This window comes from Hippopotamus amphibius, chromosome 6, assembly GCF_030028045.1.
Source record: "Hippopotamus amphibius kiboko isolate mHipAmp2 chromosome 6, mHipAmp2.hap2, whole genome shotgun sequence".
Taxonomy (NCBI): domain Eukaryota; kingdom Metazoa; phylum Chordata; class Mammalia; order Artiodactyla; family Hippopotamidae; genus Hippopotamus; species Hippopotamus amphibius.
Window position 1 is genome coordinate 116,592,743 of NC_080191.1, and position 16,105 is coordinate 116,608,847.

At 36.5% G+C, this 16,105-nt stretch overlaps 1 protein-coding gene across 5 annotated transcripts in view; it reads left to right on the plus strand.

Annotated features, from left to right (window-relative positions):
* The window catches only part of PPP2R3A (protein phosphatase 2 regulatory subunit B''alpha), a 183,615-nt gene that overhangs the window by 64,029 nt on the left and 103,481 nt on the right, over nucleotides 1-16,105 (plus strand). Inside the window, exon 1 of one of the 5 annotated variants that reach the window (XM_057738040.1) lies at nucleotides 11,203-13,481. The exons of the other annotated variants lie outside the window; for them this stretch is intronic. Within the exon in view, the coding sequence (XP_057594023.1) occupies nucleotides 13,350-13,481 (132 nt within the window). The 5' untranslated portion in view covers nucleotides 11,203-13,349. Of the gene's footprint in view, nucleotides 1-11,202; nucleotides 13,482-16,105 lie in introns of those variants that run through there. 5 annotated transcript variants of the gene reach the window in all.

Below are 16,105 nucleotides of genomic sequence, written 5' to 3' on the forward strand. Positions count from 1 at the left end.
TGACAGCTCATAAGTGGGTCTCCAGTTTAAGTATAGCTACCTTAATAGTGACACGCTGGCCTCTAAATGAGCTTCCCAGTTTTTTTTGACAAGTATGGACTGAACTCAAAATCATATTAAAAGACTCTCCCATAGGTCTTTTAAGTAAGTTCCAATACCATGGACTACAATTTGATGAGATTTAGTCTTTTGTCCCCCTAAAGGTACATAATGTTTTTAATTGAGGTATAATTGACACATAACATTATATTAGTTTCAGGTGTACAACATGACTTGATATTTGTATACACTGTGAAATAATCACCACAGTAAGCCTCATTACCATCCATCACCATACATAGTTACAATTTTTATTTCTTTGATGAAATGTTGAGATTTCTTCTTGATAAAAGTTGAAAAAGCAATTCATGAAAAGCTAATTTAAAGAAACAGGTAATATAAAATGTTTAATTCAGGAAGATACTTAATGCAAGAAAATAAACCATTCTTCCTTGACTTAGTTGCCTCCCTACCTTTTCATTTTTTTTAATATTTCTTTTCTTCTTATGAAATATTTTAAATCAGTAATTGGCAAATGTCTTCTTTAAAGGGCCAAACAGTAAATATTTTAGGCTTTGCAGGTCACAAGTTCTGTGTCACATAGTCTTTTTTATTTTAAACAGCCTTTTAATAATGTAAAACCATTCTTAGCTCCAAGTATTAAAAAATAGGAAGTGGGCCAGATTTGCCCCACAGACTGTAATTTGTCAGCCCCTGTTTTAAACAAATCGAAGAGCATTGTGAATGATAGAAAATGCATTCTTATTACTCACCACTTAGCTTCGTCAGATCTTAACGTTTTGCTGTAGCTTTGCTTCAGATCTTTGCTTTGTTTAATATTTTTGCTAATATCATCATCGTTTTAAAAAAAGTCATCTCAGATATAGTTGAAATCCCTAGGACTCCCTTCCCCAGTATTCTCTCCCCTTTCCAGAAGTAACCACTTCCTGAAGTATCAGTGTTTATCTCCTGCAAGTTTTTTATACAGTATTGTTTTTATTCTTTATTCATGTTTTTATTCTTATATAAAACGAATAGAAAATAGTGGAAAATAAAATCAGAGAGGTAGGTTGGGGCCAACTTGAGTGACCTTTTTTTGCTATGCTAAAGAGTTTGTTCTACAAAAAAGAAGCAGACTCACAGATATAGAGAACAAACTAGTGGTTACCAGTGGGGTGAGGAGTGGAAGGCAGGGCAAGATAGGGAAAGGGGGTTAAGACGTACAAACTACTAGGTAGAAAATAAATAAGCTACAAGGATATATTGTACACCGTAGGGAATGTAGCCAGTATTTTAAGATAACTGAATGAAGTATAATCTATGAAAATGTCAAATCACTGTATTGTATACCTGAAACTAATATAATATTATAAATCAACTACACTTCAATTTTTAAAAAATAAGAGAACAGCTTGTGGAGGAGAGAAGGAGGGTGTGGCTTAGGTTTCAGAGGGTTTCATAATAACAAATGAGTGAATTATTAAAGACATTTTGACATGGGACATAAAAAACAGAAAAACTATACTACTTTGAAAGTTCATGTAATAAGTGCTATTTTAATTCCATGTTTTATTACCTCCAGCAGATGGTATTACAGTCATTTTTGGTCTGTTTTTAGCCTAATGGGGCAATAACCTGTTAGCTGTTATTCACAAGTTAAAGTAATAAACCCTAGAAAATTATTTACTTTTACTTAATTTTAGTAAAAACAAAGCCAGGGAAAATTTTCCATTACTGCTTGTGTCAACTGAAAGAGTGGAGGGCAGGGGGTAGGATTCTTCAATGAAAGGAGAAGTTTTTTTTTAAGCTGTTCTATAATATTTAAGTCTAGTGAAACCGTACAGATATCACTAATTGAGGGGGGAACCTGTGTGAATTACTAGCAAGTACAAATGAAAATTTTAATGTTTAATCTTTTTTAAAAACTGTTAATTTCAAGATTAAAGAGTAAAACTATTGTCTAAGTATTGCCAGGTATGAACTTTAGCAGGACCTATTTCAATAATGTGGTAAAGATCATTTATAGTTGTTAAAAAATTATTAAAGAAGACAATTTAGGTGCTACATAAACAAACTTTAACACGTGATGAAATAGAATCTCCTTTCAGAGAATGGCAAAATGGAGCAAAAGGCAAGAAGCTTTTATAGGATAAAGGATAAAGAAAAATGAAGAGACAAATAGAGAATGGCTGATTGGCGGGGGCTCCATAGTCAACCTTGCTAGGGCTGAGAAGGCCCAGAGTTGGCTTGGCATTTGGAGATTAGCTGCCTGAATATACTACATTTCTGGTCAAGTGGACCATTTACAGGGACACATAAGTTATCCAAGTTTTGGTTTGGTGATGTGGCAGGAGCTCCTGGGCAGGAGCAGCTCCATCTTGAGCCTAGAAGTTTATTTCAACACAGTTAATACATTATTAGTATACAAAATGGAGGTTGCTAAAATCATTTAAAATGCTTTTAAAAAGATAGTTTCTAAATAGCTTAAGTGTGTACTATGTACAGCATACAGTTGGGGATAAAGATGAATCAGACCTCATAAGCCTTTGTGGAGCCCACAGTCTAGTAGGAGAGATGAGCTATTTACTGTAATGCAAAGTAGAAAGAATGGATTCCGTGAGAGAGAGAAATGAAGTGCTACAGGAGTTCAGAGGATGCAGAGAGAGATCCCAGCTTGTGGAATTCAAGGAAGTTTCTCTGGAGGAAATACCATTTGGATATGGATACCCTACTCTTATCCAGTTAATTTACTTAAGGTTCTAAGTGTTAATGATACTGAGGTTAGAGTTTCATTTCTCACATTGGCTGAGACCATTTCCATTTTGTTGCTAGACATCAAAATATACCTTAATCTTCTCCATCTGTCTTACAAATATAAGCCTTTGGTCCTAGGGGAATCCAGTAAGGATGGCTAGATGGATAAATCATAAATCCATTATTTCTCTCAAACCCAAGCTCTCTGGTCTCTAATCTTAATGATCAAGGGCAAATGAAATTGGCTTAACAAAACTCTCCTTCCAAAAGAGTATAAAGGGAAATATCAGGCTGCTCTGCTTACATTATTTTGAATTCCAAGTTAGTAGAATTCACACTAACAAAGTAAAGAGTTAGATGGGTGGGACCCATTTCCCATCATTTTTCTGCAGCTTTTAAGTCAGACTTTAAGCAGACAGTCTATCTGACAACCTAATTCATACCTTATCTTCTCTTTTACCACTTCAGGCTCCAAAATTGTAATCTCTAGCTCCCAAACATACACCTAATAGAAATGAAATATTAAAATAAGCACATGCAGAGAGATTTATGAATCCCTCTCAAGTTTCTTTCCTGGGCCACTATCCTCTACTGGCCTTTATTTAGCAAATAGTAACATTAAATAAGTATTTATTGAATGAATAAACAAATAGGTGAATGAATAATCAGATGAAGGGATTTTTGCTTGTCTGCCCATTTCTCAAATAGAAACTCTGCCCTGTTGCGTGAAGGCCATCTCTTTCCCTGCCCTTGGCTTCTCAAGGATGCATGCAAAAGGACCTGACATCTGGTTCCCTTCTAGGACTTGAGGGTGGTGCCTCAGCAAGACTCAGTTATCTCACCCAGACCTCTGATCTCTTAGTTCATCTGGCTTTTAACACCTAAAAACCTATGGTGTTCTGGGGAAGGTCCCATCGCCTTCCCTGGCAAGAGGGGAGAACTTCATTAAGAGTATAGATCATTTTAACTTATCGCAGGATGGAAATCTCTTGATTATAGACTGTAGGCATTTTGAGGAGATGGTGCTCTCTTATTCACCATTGCACCCTCAAACCCTATGGTAGTGTTGCCGTGAAATCCGTCTAGGGGTGCGGATTCATGATCTCCGGAAGAAAAGAATTTCTCCTGGGATCAATAACAAGCCACTGCTCAGGTTTAAGTAGCAGAATAACAGTTTATTAGGGAGATAAAGTACAATAGCTTCTGACTCAGACACCAGAAGCGGGTGGAGAGACCCACTATTGAGTCCTACATGTGTCTTATATACCCTAAAAATAGAGGAGCTAATTATAACCCCCACCTAGTTACTTTTAACAATAGGAATTTACAACAGCAATGGATTGATTACTAAAAACCATGACTTTAGCCCAAGGATTAAGGATTGATCTGTCCCCGGAAGGGTCATGATATTCATCAGAATTTAAAATTTCTTGACTCAGCCCTTAGCTTACAATCAAAATTACAAAGGGGAGTTGCAAGAATCAATCTTAAAGAAAGAAGGAGTTTTAAGCTTTAAATCACATTCTCAAGTCTTCTGACTTTCCCCCAGCCGGTCAGGCCCGGGAGCTCTCACTGAAGCTCTCAGTAGTACCTCCACATATGAGCTGTTTGTTTAAATCCTGAAAATTCCTTTCCCCCATTCTTAGAAGTCCCATCTTCTAAGATCCCCATGGATTTAGGTTGGAAAAGAACTTTTCTGGCAACTTAATTTCAGTATAGTTGTTCATTTTTGTTTTGTTTTTAGATGCCCAAGAGGGTCAGAGAAATCTTTCAAGGTGGGTAGGATTTGCACTGTTACTAGAACTCACTTTGTTTTTTTCTGACCCTGATCAGGAATATGTTTCTGAGATATCATTCCAGGGAGAATAAAGGGCCTTCCTAGGTTAATGATCTAACAGTATGGGTTTTTTCAAAGTTTAGATGTTATATTGTATAATTTAATATATGTATTTAAATGCAGAATAATTATGAAAATAAAATTATAGTAGAGCACACTTTTGGAATCTTATTAAAAGTTTCTTCTGGAGCATTTCTCTTTTTACTGTCTAGGTTTGTATCCATGCCTTCTGGGAATGTTTGAATAGAAATCAAAACACTCATCAATACAATAGGAAACCATCTCCCTTCTATTTCATTTAACCACCATGTAGATTAATAAAAGTAAAGGGATCTGGCCAGTGGGACATATAAATTTTCTGAATGAGTTCAGCCAGCATTTCCCCTCTACCTTTAATGTTTTCTGAGATCAGGTCCTCTTGCATCCCCATCCTTTCTAATTAATCAGTATCACTTATCTCAGATATCCCCACCTATGTTCAGGAGAGCATGGTAGGTATGTATGTACTAATGTAGAAAAATGGTCAGGATAAATAGATAAAAATTTAAATTGCAAAACAGAGGTACCATTGTGATCCCTTTTTGTTGTTAATATGTGTGTACACAGAAAAATTGGGGGATCAATATGCTCTAAATTATACACGTTCCTCTTGAAGTAGAATTGAGACCCAGATGTCCAGGTATTCCTGACAAGTATAGCCATCCCCAGCCTCCAGGACAGGGGTGAAGAGGGGCTCCCAGAAACCAGACTGCTGCTGGTAAGCCCTGGCTTCCCCTCACAGACCCACCTGACACACAGCTTCACCATTCTCTGCCTTAAGACCATCAGGACTAATCTAATACGCCCTGCATCCCTGTTTACATCAATCACCACAGAAGTCTAGGAATCCAGATCATCACTCTCCTCCTCACCCTACTCTTGTACATCCCCTTTCCAAAGTCCAGCCCTGGAATCCTTTCACCATGCCCTCTTGGTCATTCTCTGGCAAAATGTCTTAAGTCATCAAACTCTTTTCTAAACATTCCCTTTACCCTCTAGTTCTAACTGAAACCCGTCTCCGCCTAAGGGTACTATAGCCACATGAAATGGTGGCTCTTTTCTTTCCCACTCCATTCCCTGTCTCACTGGATCTAAAGGGAGCAGTAAATGTTCTTACGTTTCATTGCAACTTCCAGACTATTCTTTTTCCCACCTCCCTGAAACTGCTCTTCCCCCAACTTGGAGCTTATGTCATCAGACTTGCCTCCCACTACCACCAACCCCCACTCCCACCCCCATCCCCAGGTCCCTTCCCTTATTTTGTAAAGATTTTAGCTCCTGGCTGTATGACACTTTCCAATACTACTTGCTAAAATTCTTGTGATTTTTCAGTAGATGGGGCATCCAATACATGGGCTTCTCAGTTCTTTGATCTCTCCTCCAATGAGCTTGTCCTCTGCCCTGCTTTAGCTACTCATTCTCTGGTCCTGTGTTTATGTCAGTGACTTTAAAAGTATGGTTCCCAACTAACAACATTAGCATCATCTGGGAGCTGGATAGAAATGCATATTCTCAGGCCCGGGCCTACTAAATCAAAGCTCTGAGGGTGAGGCCCAGCAATCTGTGCTTTAACAAGCCCTTTAGGTGATCGTGATACATGATCTTGTTTGAGAACCACTGTCATAGTTCATCATTAAAATCACCCCCTGAATATACTCTCAGTTTCCATGCCTTGCCCTCATTTTGTGGTACTCACCTGGGAAAACTCCAACTCATGTTAAATTTTTTTCTCTGTCTACTCTGAGCTTTTATTTGTCCAGCAGACCTGGGCTGGAGAATATCACACAATCATACTGAGTGGTCTTGCATTAAATTTATGACCACCAACCTCCAGTGGGCCTTTAGCACTCTGGCAGTCCTACTACATTTCCCTAGTCCCTCACTTTCCCACTGTGCAAATGACTCTTTTGTAGTTTCTTTGTCCTCTAACATCTCCTCTTCCAACCTTGCCCTCAGCAAATGACTTCCCTATATTACTGAGAAAACTGAAGCAATCAGGGGAGACCTATAGCCACCCATCTAGCCATATCAGTACCCATATACTTTCCCTTCCCTTCTGTTACTATGCATCAACAGTCCAGGCACCTAAGGCCATCTTCTGTACTTGTGCTCTAGATCCCATCCTCTCCCGTCAACCCAGGGACACTCCTCTAGTGATTGACCCTTTTCGCCCCCACAGTCATCAGTTTTTTGCCTTTGATCATTCCATCAGCAGATAAACACGCAACAATTCTCCCCTCTTTAAAACCAGGCATCCAAAAGGCATTTTGGCATCCAAGAGACACAGTTCCATCAGCTGTTGTGTTTGCAACATAATGTTCATCCCTAGGGTCCTTAACCATCAGTTCTAGCCTTCTCTTTGACATCTCTTAATTCAGCCCTCACCCAAAGTTACTGAGAAATCACACACATGCATATCCTCAACAGAGACACTGGGCAAGGTATTTTATAGTACTGCCACTGTGCATTCATTGATATTCAACATGGCAGTGTTGCTGCATTGGAAATCCTCTATTCCTTCTAACTTGAGTTGTCTAACATGTTTATAGGCCAAAAATGAATTCTTATGCTCTATAATGAGCAATCTCTACTTGAAATAATTACTGAAGAAAGAAGGAAGGCAGACTAAGAAGTACAGAACTCTAGGAACCAGAAATTCAAGAATTATAATATGTAATAATTTTAGGTTCTTAATTATCTCTCCTGCCCCAGATCCTAGAAGAGCATCTACCCCCAAGTATTAGGAACAGTGAGAGGTAAAAATACTAGATTTCTGGGTTCTTTCTCTTATGGGTCATGGAATGTGTTCCTTCATTTGGAGGCAGTTGAAGCAGGACACAAAAATGCTTATTAGATCTCCTCCTGTTTTGCTACAACCAGTGAAGTTAAGGCTAGAGGAGCAAAGAAATCATAGACCTTCACCACCACCACCCAACCTCCTTCCCCCATTCCAGTGTTTCATTACTTAAGAGTAAAATAACATTAACAACACAAAGCAAGCTATTAATTAAACAATGAGAAAACACCAAGTTGGAGCATAAAGGAGGATGTGAAAATTTATGATTAACACTAACTAGCTTAAAATCAATTTCCTCTATTAAAGCTTATTTACAATGATATTTTAAACAAAGTCTATGATTCCAAGTTATTATTACCTTTTTTAACTGCTCTGCCAATTAGAGCCAAGATAAGAAAGGCTTTTTTAAATTGAGATAGAATAGTATAAAGTTCACACTTTTAAAGTGCCTAATTCAGAATCACTATATTGTACACCTGTAATTTACATAATATTGTATATCAGCTGTACCTCAGTTAAAACTATATACCCTATAATGTTCATTATATCACTTTATATTTATACATCAATAAAATAGTCACACCAAAAAAATGCGTAAATCAGTAGGTTTTAGTATATTCAACAAGATTGTGTAACTATCAGCACTAATTCCAGAACGCTTTCATCACCCCACAAACATCTGTATTCATTAGCAGTCACTCTCCATTCCTCCTTCCCTTCAGCCCTGGGCAATCACTAATCTTTCTGTCTCCATGGATTTGCCTATTTTGGACATTTCATGTAAATGGAATCATATAATATGTGGTCTTTTGTGTCTGGCTTCTTCCACTTAGCATAATGCTTTAAAGGTTTATCATGTAGCATGTGTCAGTACTTCATTCCTTTTTATGGTTAAATAATATCCCATTGTATGAAAATACCACATTTTGTTTATCCATTAATCAACTGAAGGCCATTTGGGTTGTTTCCACTTTTTGGCTACTGTGAATAACACTGCTATTAACATTCATGTACAAGTTTTTCTGTAGACACAAAAATGGCTTTTGATTTAGCATTTTTAAGTTTTTCAAAACAGCCAACTTCCTTTTTCAAATCAGAAGTACCCTCTTAATGTAGCAGAACTTCCTCTTTAATATGTAACTTTTTTTTTCCCCTACAGCATCTTATGAGCAAAATCTTTTGATGTCACTTCAGAGTGACTCTGCTGTCTTTCTGGACCTGATTCTAACACTCACCTCAACACAGGTCCTCACAGCTGAGTTGATTTCCCAGGCTTGCTGTGCTATGCATTTTTGTCACTCACTCAAATGTTCGTAGTTTTGCTGCCTTGTTTATTCCAACAGGTCTTCTTCACTCTGAAGCCTTGACTGATGCTGTTATCTTAGTCTTCAAAGTCATCTTCGCCTCAGGCTGGTGTGACTTTACATGTTGGCTTATAAAATAAAGGCTAGACTTATTTTAGGACAACACATTGCATATATCAATACAACATTAACTGTTTAGCAGTTTTATACAAGTCAAAATGAGTGATTTACATCTTCAGCAAATGTTCAAAATTTTCTCTATCTTATGTAATCAACCTGTTTTTTCTTTAAAACATCCCATAGAGCTGATGCTTTCCAGAGAGAGAAGATTAATATTGTATATCACCATTGTCTTTGTTTTCAAAGGGGGAAGGGCAGGGAGTTATGAGAGGATTTGGAAAGCTCTAGAAAATCCATTCTGAGTTTCAAACTAAACTTCAAAGACTGAATTCTACAAAAACAGAATATGTTGGGTGTCACACAATTTTATCCTTTTGTCCCATTATCACCTTCCTTCAGGGTACAGGCTCTTTCTGGACTCATACCTCAGTTCTGTAGGTCATTTCAGGACATGATAAGGGAATATCTTTTCTTGCTTGATATATTGGAGACTATCCTAAAACAGTTCTTTAGTTTCTAGAGTCATTGCAGAGAGGCCAGTCTCTCTTCTGTGTACCCCTGCCAGAGAACCTGTAAAACCCTGCAACCCAGGAATCCGCCACCAAGCTGGTTCTCTTTGAGAAAGGATATCCTCCTTACTGAAGCATGTTTGCTTTGGGGAAACATATATGGAATGGTAAGATAGGAAAGGAACCCCAGTCAAGGCAGCTGGATCTTGAGGTAGCAACTGATATATCCCAGTCATTCCCACAATAAGAGAACACCAGTCTTTTTCACCCTCTAGTCAACTCTCTTGACACAGTTGCCCTGCAGACCCAGATTGGGCCTGTGGTCCAAACAGGGCAGCCTGTGTCTTCAGGCAGTGTATGTGCGTGATTGATCTGCAAGCCAAAAAGAGATGCAGGTTGTTGTGCAGGAAACACCTACTGTTGGCTAGCTGTCTTGTTAGGATGGACTTCATGTATGCTGCAGAGGGCAGGAGAGAATATCTCATGGTTTATTCCAGAAGGACACTGGGAAGACCCTTACAATCGACTCTCTCCTAACTTTCCATCTTTTCAAATTGAATTTATAAACTGTATGTTTATAGTTTTCTATTCTTCCTCATCATGTTTAGTTCCTCCAGGAGAAACCCAGCCCCAAGGGTTGTACCACTTTCTCTGTGATTAAATTAGAGAGAGAAGAGAGTGGATCATAGGCTGTGTTTGCATCAATAGTGGACTTCCTTATGTTTGATCTTTTTCCAGTAAAGAAGAAGTCACTCTAAAAACCATGTTCTTTGCTTCTATGTTCCAGTTATCATATACTTCTTGAAACTAACTCACATTCTCAGATTCTTTCTGGAACCAAGCAGGTATACTTCCATACAAACACAAATAAATAAATAAAAAGCAAATAAACAAACTTCATAATAGTCTTTCTTCGTAATAACTCATTGCCACAGACCAGTTCTTTCCTAACTCCCTTTAGGGGACCTGGCCTTTTCTCCCTCTGAATTTTTTGGAAAGCAGTTGGATAAATAAAACTTAGAGCTTATTTCGCCATCAGAAGACATGGAGAAATGTTTTCTTCTTGGTTAAGAGGGACAGCAGGACAGGCTTTTAACCAGTGTTCTGACTTTGAAACTCCAGAGATTTATGAGAAGTAAACGAAATGAAAGTATTTGTTGTCCTTTGCTCCAAACCAACATTGTGCTAGGTGCAATGAAGAAAAAAAAGGGATCACTTCTTTATCTTCTTTACATCCTTGGCACCCAGCAAAGCAGCTGCAAATAATGTGTCAGAAAAATATTTGTTGAGTGATTAAATGACTTTAAAATTGACCTTACCCTCAAGAGTTTAGACACTGTTGGAAAATATTGTCAGATTATAAAATATTGTTGTGGAAGCCCTTTTACTTGAACATGATTGGGATGGATAGTTACTCACTAGGGAATTGTAAACTCTATGCATGTATTCTGTAAAATGTGTATCTTAAACACTTTATTTTAACTCAAAACGTTAATTATTCAGATCTTTTAATGTGGAGCCAAAGCCTTTTCTTTGGGAATGAGTGTCATAATTGGAAATTGAAGTTTCATGACATCTTTCTTTAATAAATCACACTCAGTACATTTGTTAACTGATTTCCAGGAGCTTAAGTCAGTAGTGAAGCGATTTGAATGTAGATACCTTCTAGATTTTAATGATTTTTCTCCTTTATCTCACCAATAACTAATTTTACAGCAAAAAAAATTTTAGTAGTTTTTGCCTTTACCGAGTCTTTATAAAACATTCAACTTAGGGGTTTTCCCTGCAATTTTAGAAACATCAACTCGTTTTTCCACAATCATATTTCCTTAGTTTATTGTAATTGAATTGAATAATTACTGTAAAAAGTACAACCAGTGTAAACAAATAGGGACAAATACAGCCAACTCTTAGTAAGCATAAAACTGAACTACTGAGATAAGAAACATGAGAGCATAACAGAAACTAAACTATTAGCCATGAATCAGTGTGTCCTGGGCATTGCTGGTTGTCTTTTATAGGTGAAATGGAGAGCATTGGCTTGTCCAGAGAATAAGTTAAGTGGAAGTCATTCAAGAAAGATTCTATAATATTTTATTAAGAGAATTGCAGTAAGGGAGCTTACATAGATAATCCTTCATGAAACAGGTAAAATTTGAGCTGAATTTTGAAGGATGGTTAAAGTGTGTATAATTGGAGGAGAAGGAGCATTCTCAGGAAGGGGATGTAAAGTCACACCCCTGAAGCCACGGGTTGATGTTGAGAAGGGGAGAAATACAACTAAGGTGTGATTTAATTGAAAAAGCATGAAATCACAAGTCTAAAAGCCTAGCTGCATTCATAACAAACTTTTTTAATGTTTTAATTTGGAGGTAAATAATGAAGGAGGAATTGGAGTGTTACAGGCAAGAGTGTAGGGAAAGCTACCTGGCTCAAAGAGTTAACCTGAATGAGAGAAAATTGAGGGGACAAAGGAGAGGCCCAGGTTGAAGCATTAGACCAGTAGTTTCAACGTAATCCTCTTTCAATCATAGTATATATCAAAAGCTTTCAGGTAAGATTTTGTGGAGAATTCTACAGCTTAAAAAGAAATTTGAAAACTACAGTTTTAGGCATATAAGCCCAATATACAAGTTATAAAGTATTATCAGAATGTCTTAAAATCAAGAAAAAAAACTTAAGTTGTAGGAAACAAAGAAACACCAAAGAATTTAATTCCCAGTAAATTAGACAAAGTTTCAGCAAAAGAGAATTGTAAGTTGTTTTTGGTTTGGGGGTTTATTTGGTAATACTTGGTTTATACTTTCTAGAAATAGAAAAACAATATGAATTGAATAACATGGATGATTGAAAATAAATATTGAATTGTAACTATTAAACATGAGAGAAAACGTGAAGACTTACTTGTAAATAACTATGAGGCAGCTATTCAATGTATGATAAAATAATAGAATATTTTTTTAATCTGAGATTTCTTGAAAGCTTCTTACGAAAAAATGAGTTTCACAAATTCAAGATGTATTATGCCATTGCTATTTGATCACCTTTTGTATATTATAGCCAGATTTCACTCACTTCTGTGTACTAAATCTGCTTTATTTTTTGGCATTCCATTGTTCCACTTTCTTAACCAATACTTTGACAATAAATTTTCAGATGTATCCAGATTCAAAATCACTTCAAAAAAGTATGTTTGATCACTAAGATAGTCTTCTGCAAACAAACCCAAAAAAAGATTTGATTTTAAAATCTGAGACTAACAAGTATCTTTGTATATTCCCGTTTAAGGATGAAAGTGTTTTTCTCCATTTTTTGACTGGATACATCTAGAGGGTTTTAGATATTTGCTTCCCTTCAAATAAGAAATTTTTTAAAATTATTCTTAAAGTGATAGTTTCCAATTTGAAGTGCAGCATGTTCTTTTATCATAGAATATTAAATAGCAAAATCAAAAATGCTCTACATGTTCTCTTCTTGCTTGAGGAGAAACTGTTTTATGTGGATTGACACCTCACATACTCTGAGTTTAAGAAGTTAGCATTATCTGAGAAGTCACTATTTTTAGGTCCAGCTGTAATGTTTCTAACTTTGGTGATCAGAGTAGTGGGTGCTTCCTTTCCCAGAAGGCTCTGTATTCTCCACATGGGCAGGTCAGTTTGACATAAAGCTACCTACAAGGAGCAACAGGCCCCTTGCAGCCCGTGTTTCTTACTTGAAAATTATGAGCAGGTCTTGGGAGCCACAGGCTGTATTTGGGAACCAGCTGCATGTCAGTACAAGCATGGATTGTGGTCCCTGGAGGCTGGGAGAGCACAATGCTTGAACTTAATTTCTTTGGGAGATAAGAAGAAAAAAATACCTTTCTACCTGACAAGATTGACAACTTACTAAGTCTGACTATCTTCAGAAGTGTGCTGGACAGTTGCTAAGTAAACATCCACTTTTCAAAGATGATGATCAAGGAAACATCTCTACGAAGGGACCCGGATTTAAGGGGAGAGTTAGCTTTCCTGGCCAGGGGCTGTGATTTTGTTCTCCCGTCACGGTTTAAGAAGCGGCTGAAGTCATTTCAGCAGACACAGGTTTGAAACTTGGGTGTTTCTTTTAAAATATTTTTATTACTAATAAAACCACCCAGTGAACTAACTTACAAATAATTTTACAGCTCACTTGATATTAGATCAAGGAATTAATCTGTGTCCTCTATTCAGCTATTTGCAGACAGCTATTTGTAGAGAGATTCCAACAGGTTTAAAAATAGACCTTCTGGACCTGAAGTACAGTACTCACATTTTTCTCTTGTAGAGAGGGAATCCAGTTTTAGAGACAATAAATACAACTTAACAAATATTTTACAATTTAGAATTTTTCATAGAAATATCTTTGACAAATTAGAATTTCCATGTTAAAAGCTTTGTTTGCACTTTGAATCAATTAAACTAAATCTGTGTTAACATACATACATCTGTAATGAATCTTTTTTTCAAAAGGATATTGATCCTGATAGTCTTTTTTTTTTTTTTTTGAAAGAGCTGTTTTTACATATGTAGGCAGTTGTGTGTGTATGATATACTGTGTGTAGGTAGCAAAGGATGGCAATTACTTCTGGGTTGTGAAAGAATGTCTTCCCTCAGCTGAGGTTGCATCATTTCTGCCTGCAGTGGCTACTTGCTTATTTGCTTACAACTGTAGGGCCAGTGTCTGATCAAGCAAGTTGCCTAGCATTGAATACAATACAAATCAAGGGCCAGATCAGTGATGGACATCCAGAATCCAGCAAGAAACCATAGTTTCTTAGTTATTCTGCCCTAGCGTAATTTCAAATTATTTGAGTGAACCATATGAAATTGCTTTTTTAAAAATAGGTCAAAAATGGTCAAATGTTGGAAATGCTACAGTAACCTAAGGGTACTATTCAGAATGACTATCTAAATGATACTGTATAGGGAAAGAATGTAATGGAGAATTGAGATACTTTACACAGCTAATTCTGTTTTAATGCTGTTCCTAGATTTGAATGAAATAGTTTTATTCAAAGTGGACAATGCTAAACTTGGTAAATCTGACGAACTTTATATTACTGTTTTATTCTATAATGTTGTAAAACGTCAGTTTTATTAAACTACTGTATGGCTTAAATTATATGTCTCCTGTTGAACTCGTGGAAAGTAAATCAATACACCTGAAAGTTCAAAGTAAATGTATTCTTTTTTTTTTTTAATTACAAAGTAAATGTATTCTTTTTATTTTCCCTTTAAGTATTAACATCAGTTTTATTAAATATGGAATTTAACAGTGAATTAATACTTGCCTATTAGTGAACTGCTCCATGTTAAGTACACTGAAGAAAGCAAAGTAGACTGTTATATAATTTAATATTTTTCCATTCACATTAAAACTTTGACAGAAGAGTTTGTCTGAATGTCACTTATTTCTGTCAAAGCAAAAGTGTAGAGTTAACATTGAAGGGCTTGCTCTAAACCTTCTCCAACAGTGTGTGTTCACGAGACTATTGAGTTTCGTCCCCACTGGCACCAGTGGTCTTAATCCTATGGTTATAACTGCCCTGAAGTTATCCATAACTGCCTTGGATGTCACACTGTGGGAAACATTTTGGGGAAACAAAAAATACTTGTAGTATTTTATACTTGTAGTCTCGCAAATCTCTATTATTCTAGCATAGAATAATAGAAAGGAAATGACAGTAATACAAATGACCTAAGTAAAGCTCCTGAAGAATTATATGCCTTATTTTAGAAATTTAAGAACAGTTTCTGCTGTTATTGACTCATAGGACTATGTAATAATAATTGCAGATTTAGCACTAAGGCAGAGAGAAATGTTTACTTAGATTATCAGTTTGTTAAATCAAAAGTAGTTCATAAACTTTAAATTGCCTTAGTGTAAGGTAATGATTGTTTATTTATTATTGAATCTGAAGGACCATGCCAAGTTATGTTTAGTCTTTTGAGAACGCCATCCTTTGGCCTTGTGACTCATTTTCTTAAAGACATATCTCTGCCCAGCACAGTTTTGAGCCCTTTCCCTATGTTATATCCTGTAATTTCCTTTAATCCTCACAACAGCCTTCCAAGAAGAAGGTGTTATAGTCTCTTTTATTACTGAAATTCTAAAGGGTTAAGTAACTTTCCTGAGATCACAGAGCTAGTAAGCCATCACTGTTTTTTGTTAAGTTTTTCATATTTTATTGGCATGACCCCTCTGCCACTTCTTCCTTGACTATTGCTTTAAATGGGTGACATCCTGATACTGCAGCAAAGGCTTGGTGTGACCAACTGGCCTTCATATCCCCAATGATATTAATATATGAGCAGACTCCACTCTGTATTAATGTCAGAGATTAATGTGAGAAATGGGCCTTGTTTAACAGAAGTCAGAGGTTAAGTCACATTTGTCACATATTTATGTGAATGTAGCCCATCTTCCTATAATACTCATGCTTTTCGAAGATAGCAAAAATTTTTACCATGAATTTAAAATATCATGTTGTGAGTCCATATGTCAGAAGGGAATATTATATTCAGATCTACTTCGTACTGATACATCATTGTTCAGACTTTATGAATTGCATCAGGATATAACTTAAGGAAGAAGAACCCTCGAGTTAATAGTTTGTGTTCACAGTGAGTTTAAAATAAATTTAGCTAGTCAACAGTCATGTCCATCTTTCATACCTTATGTAGCA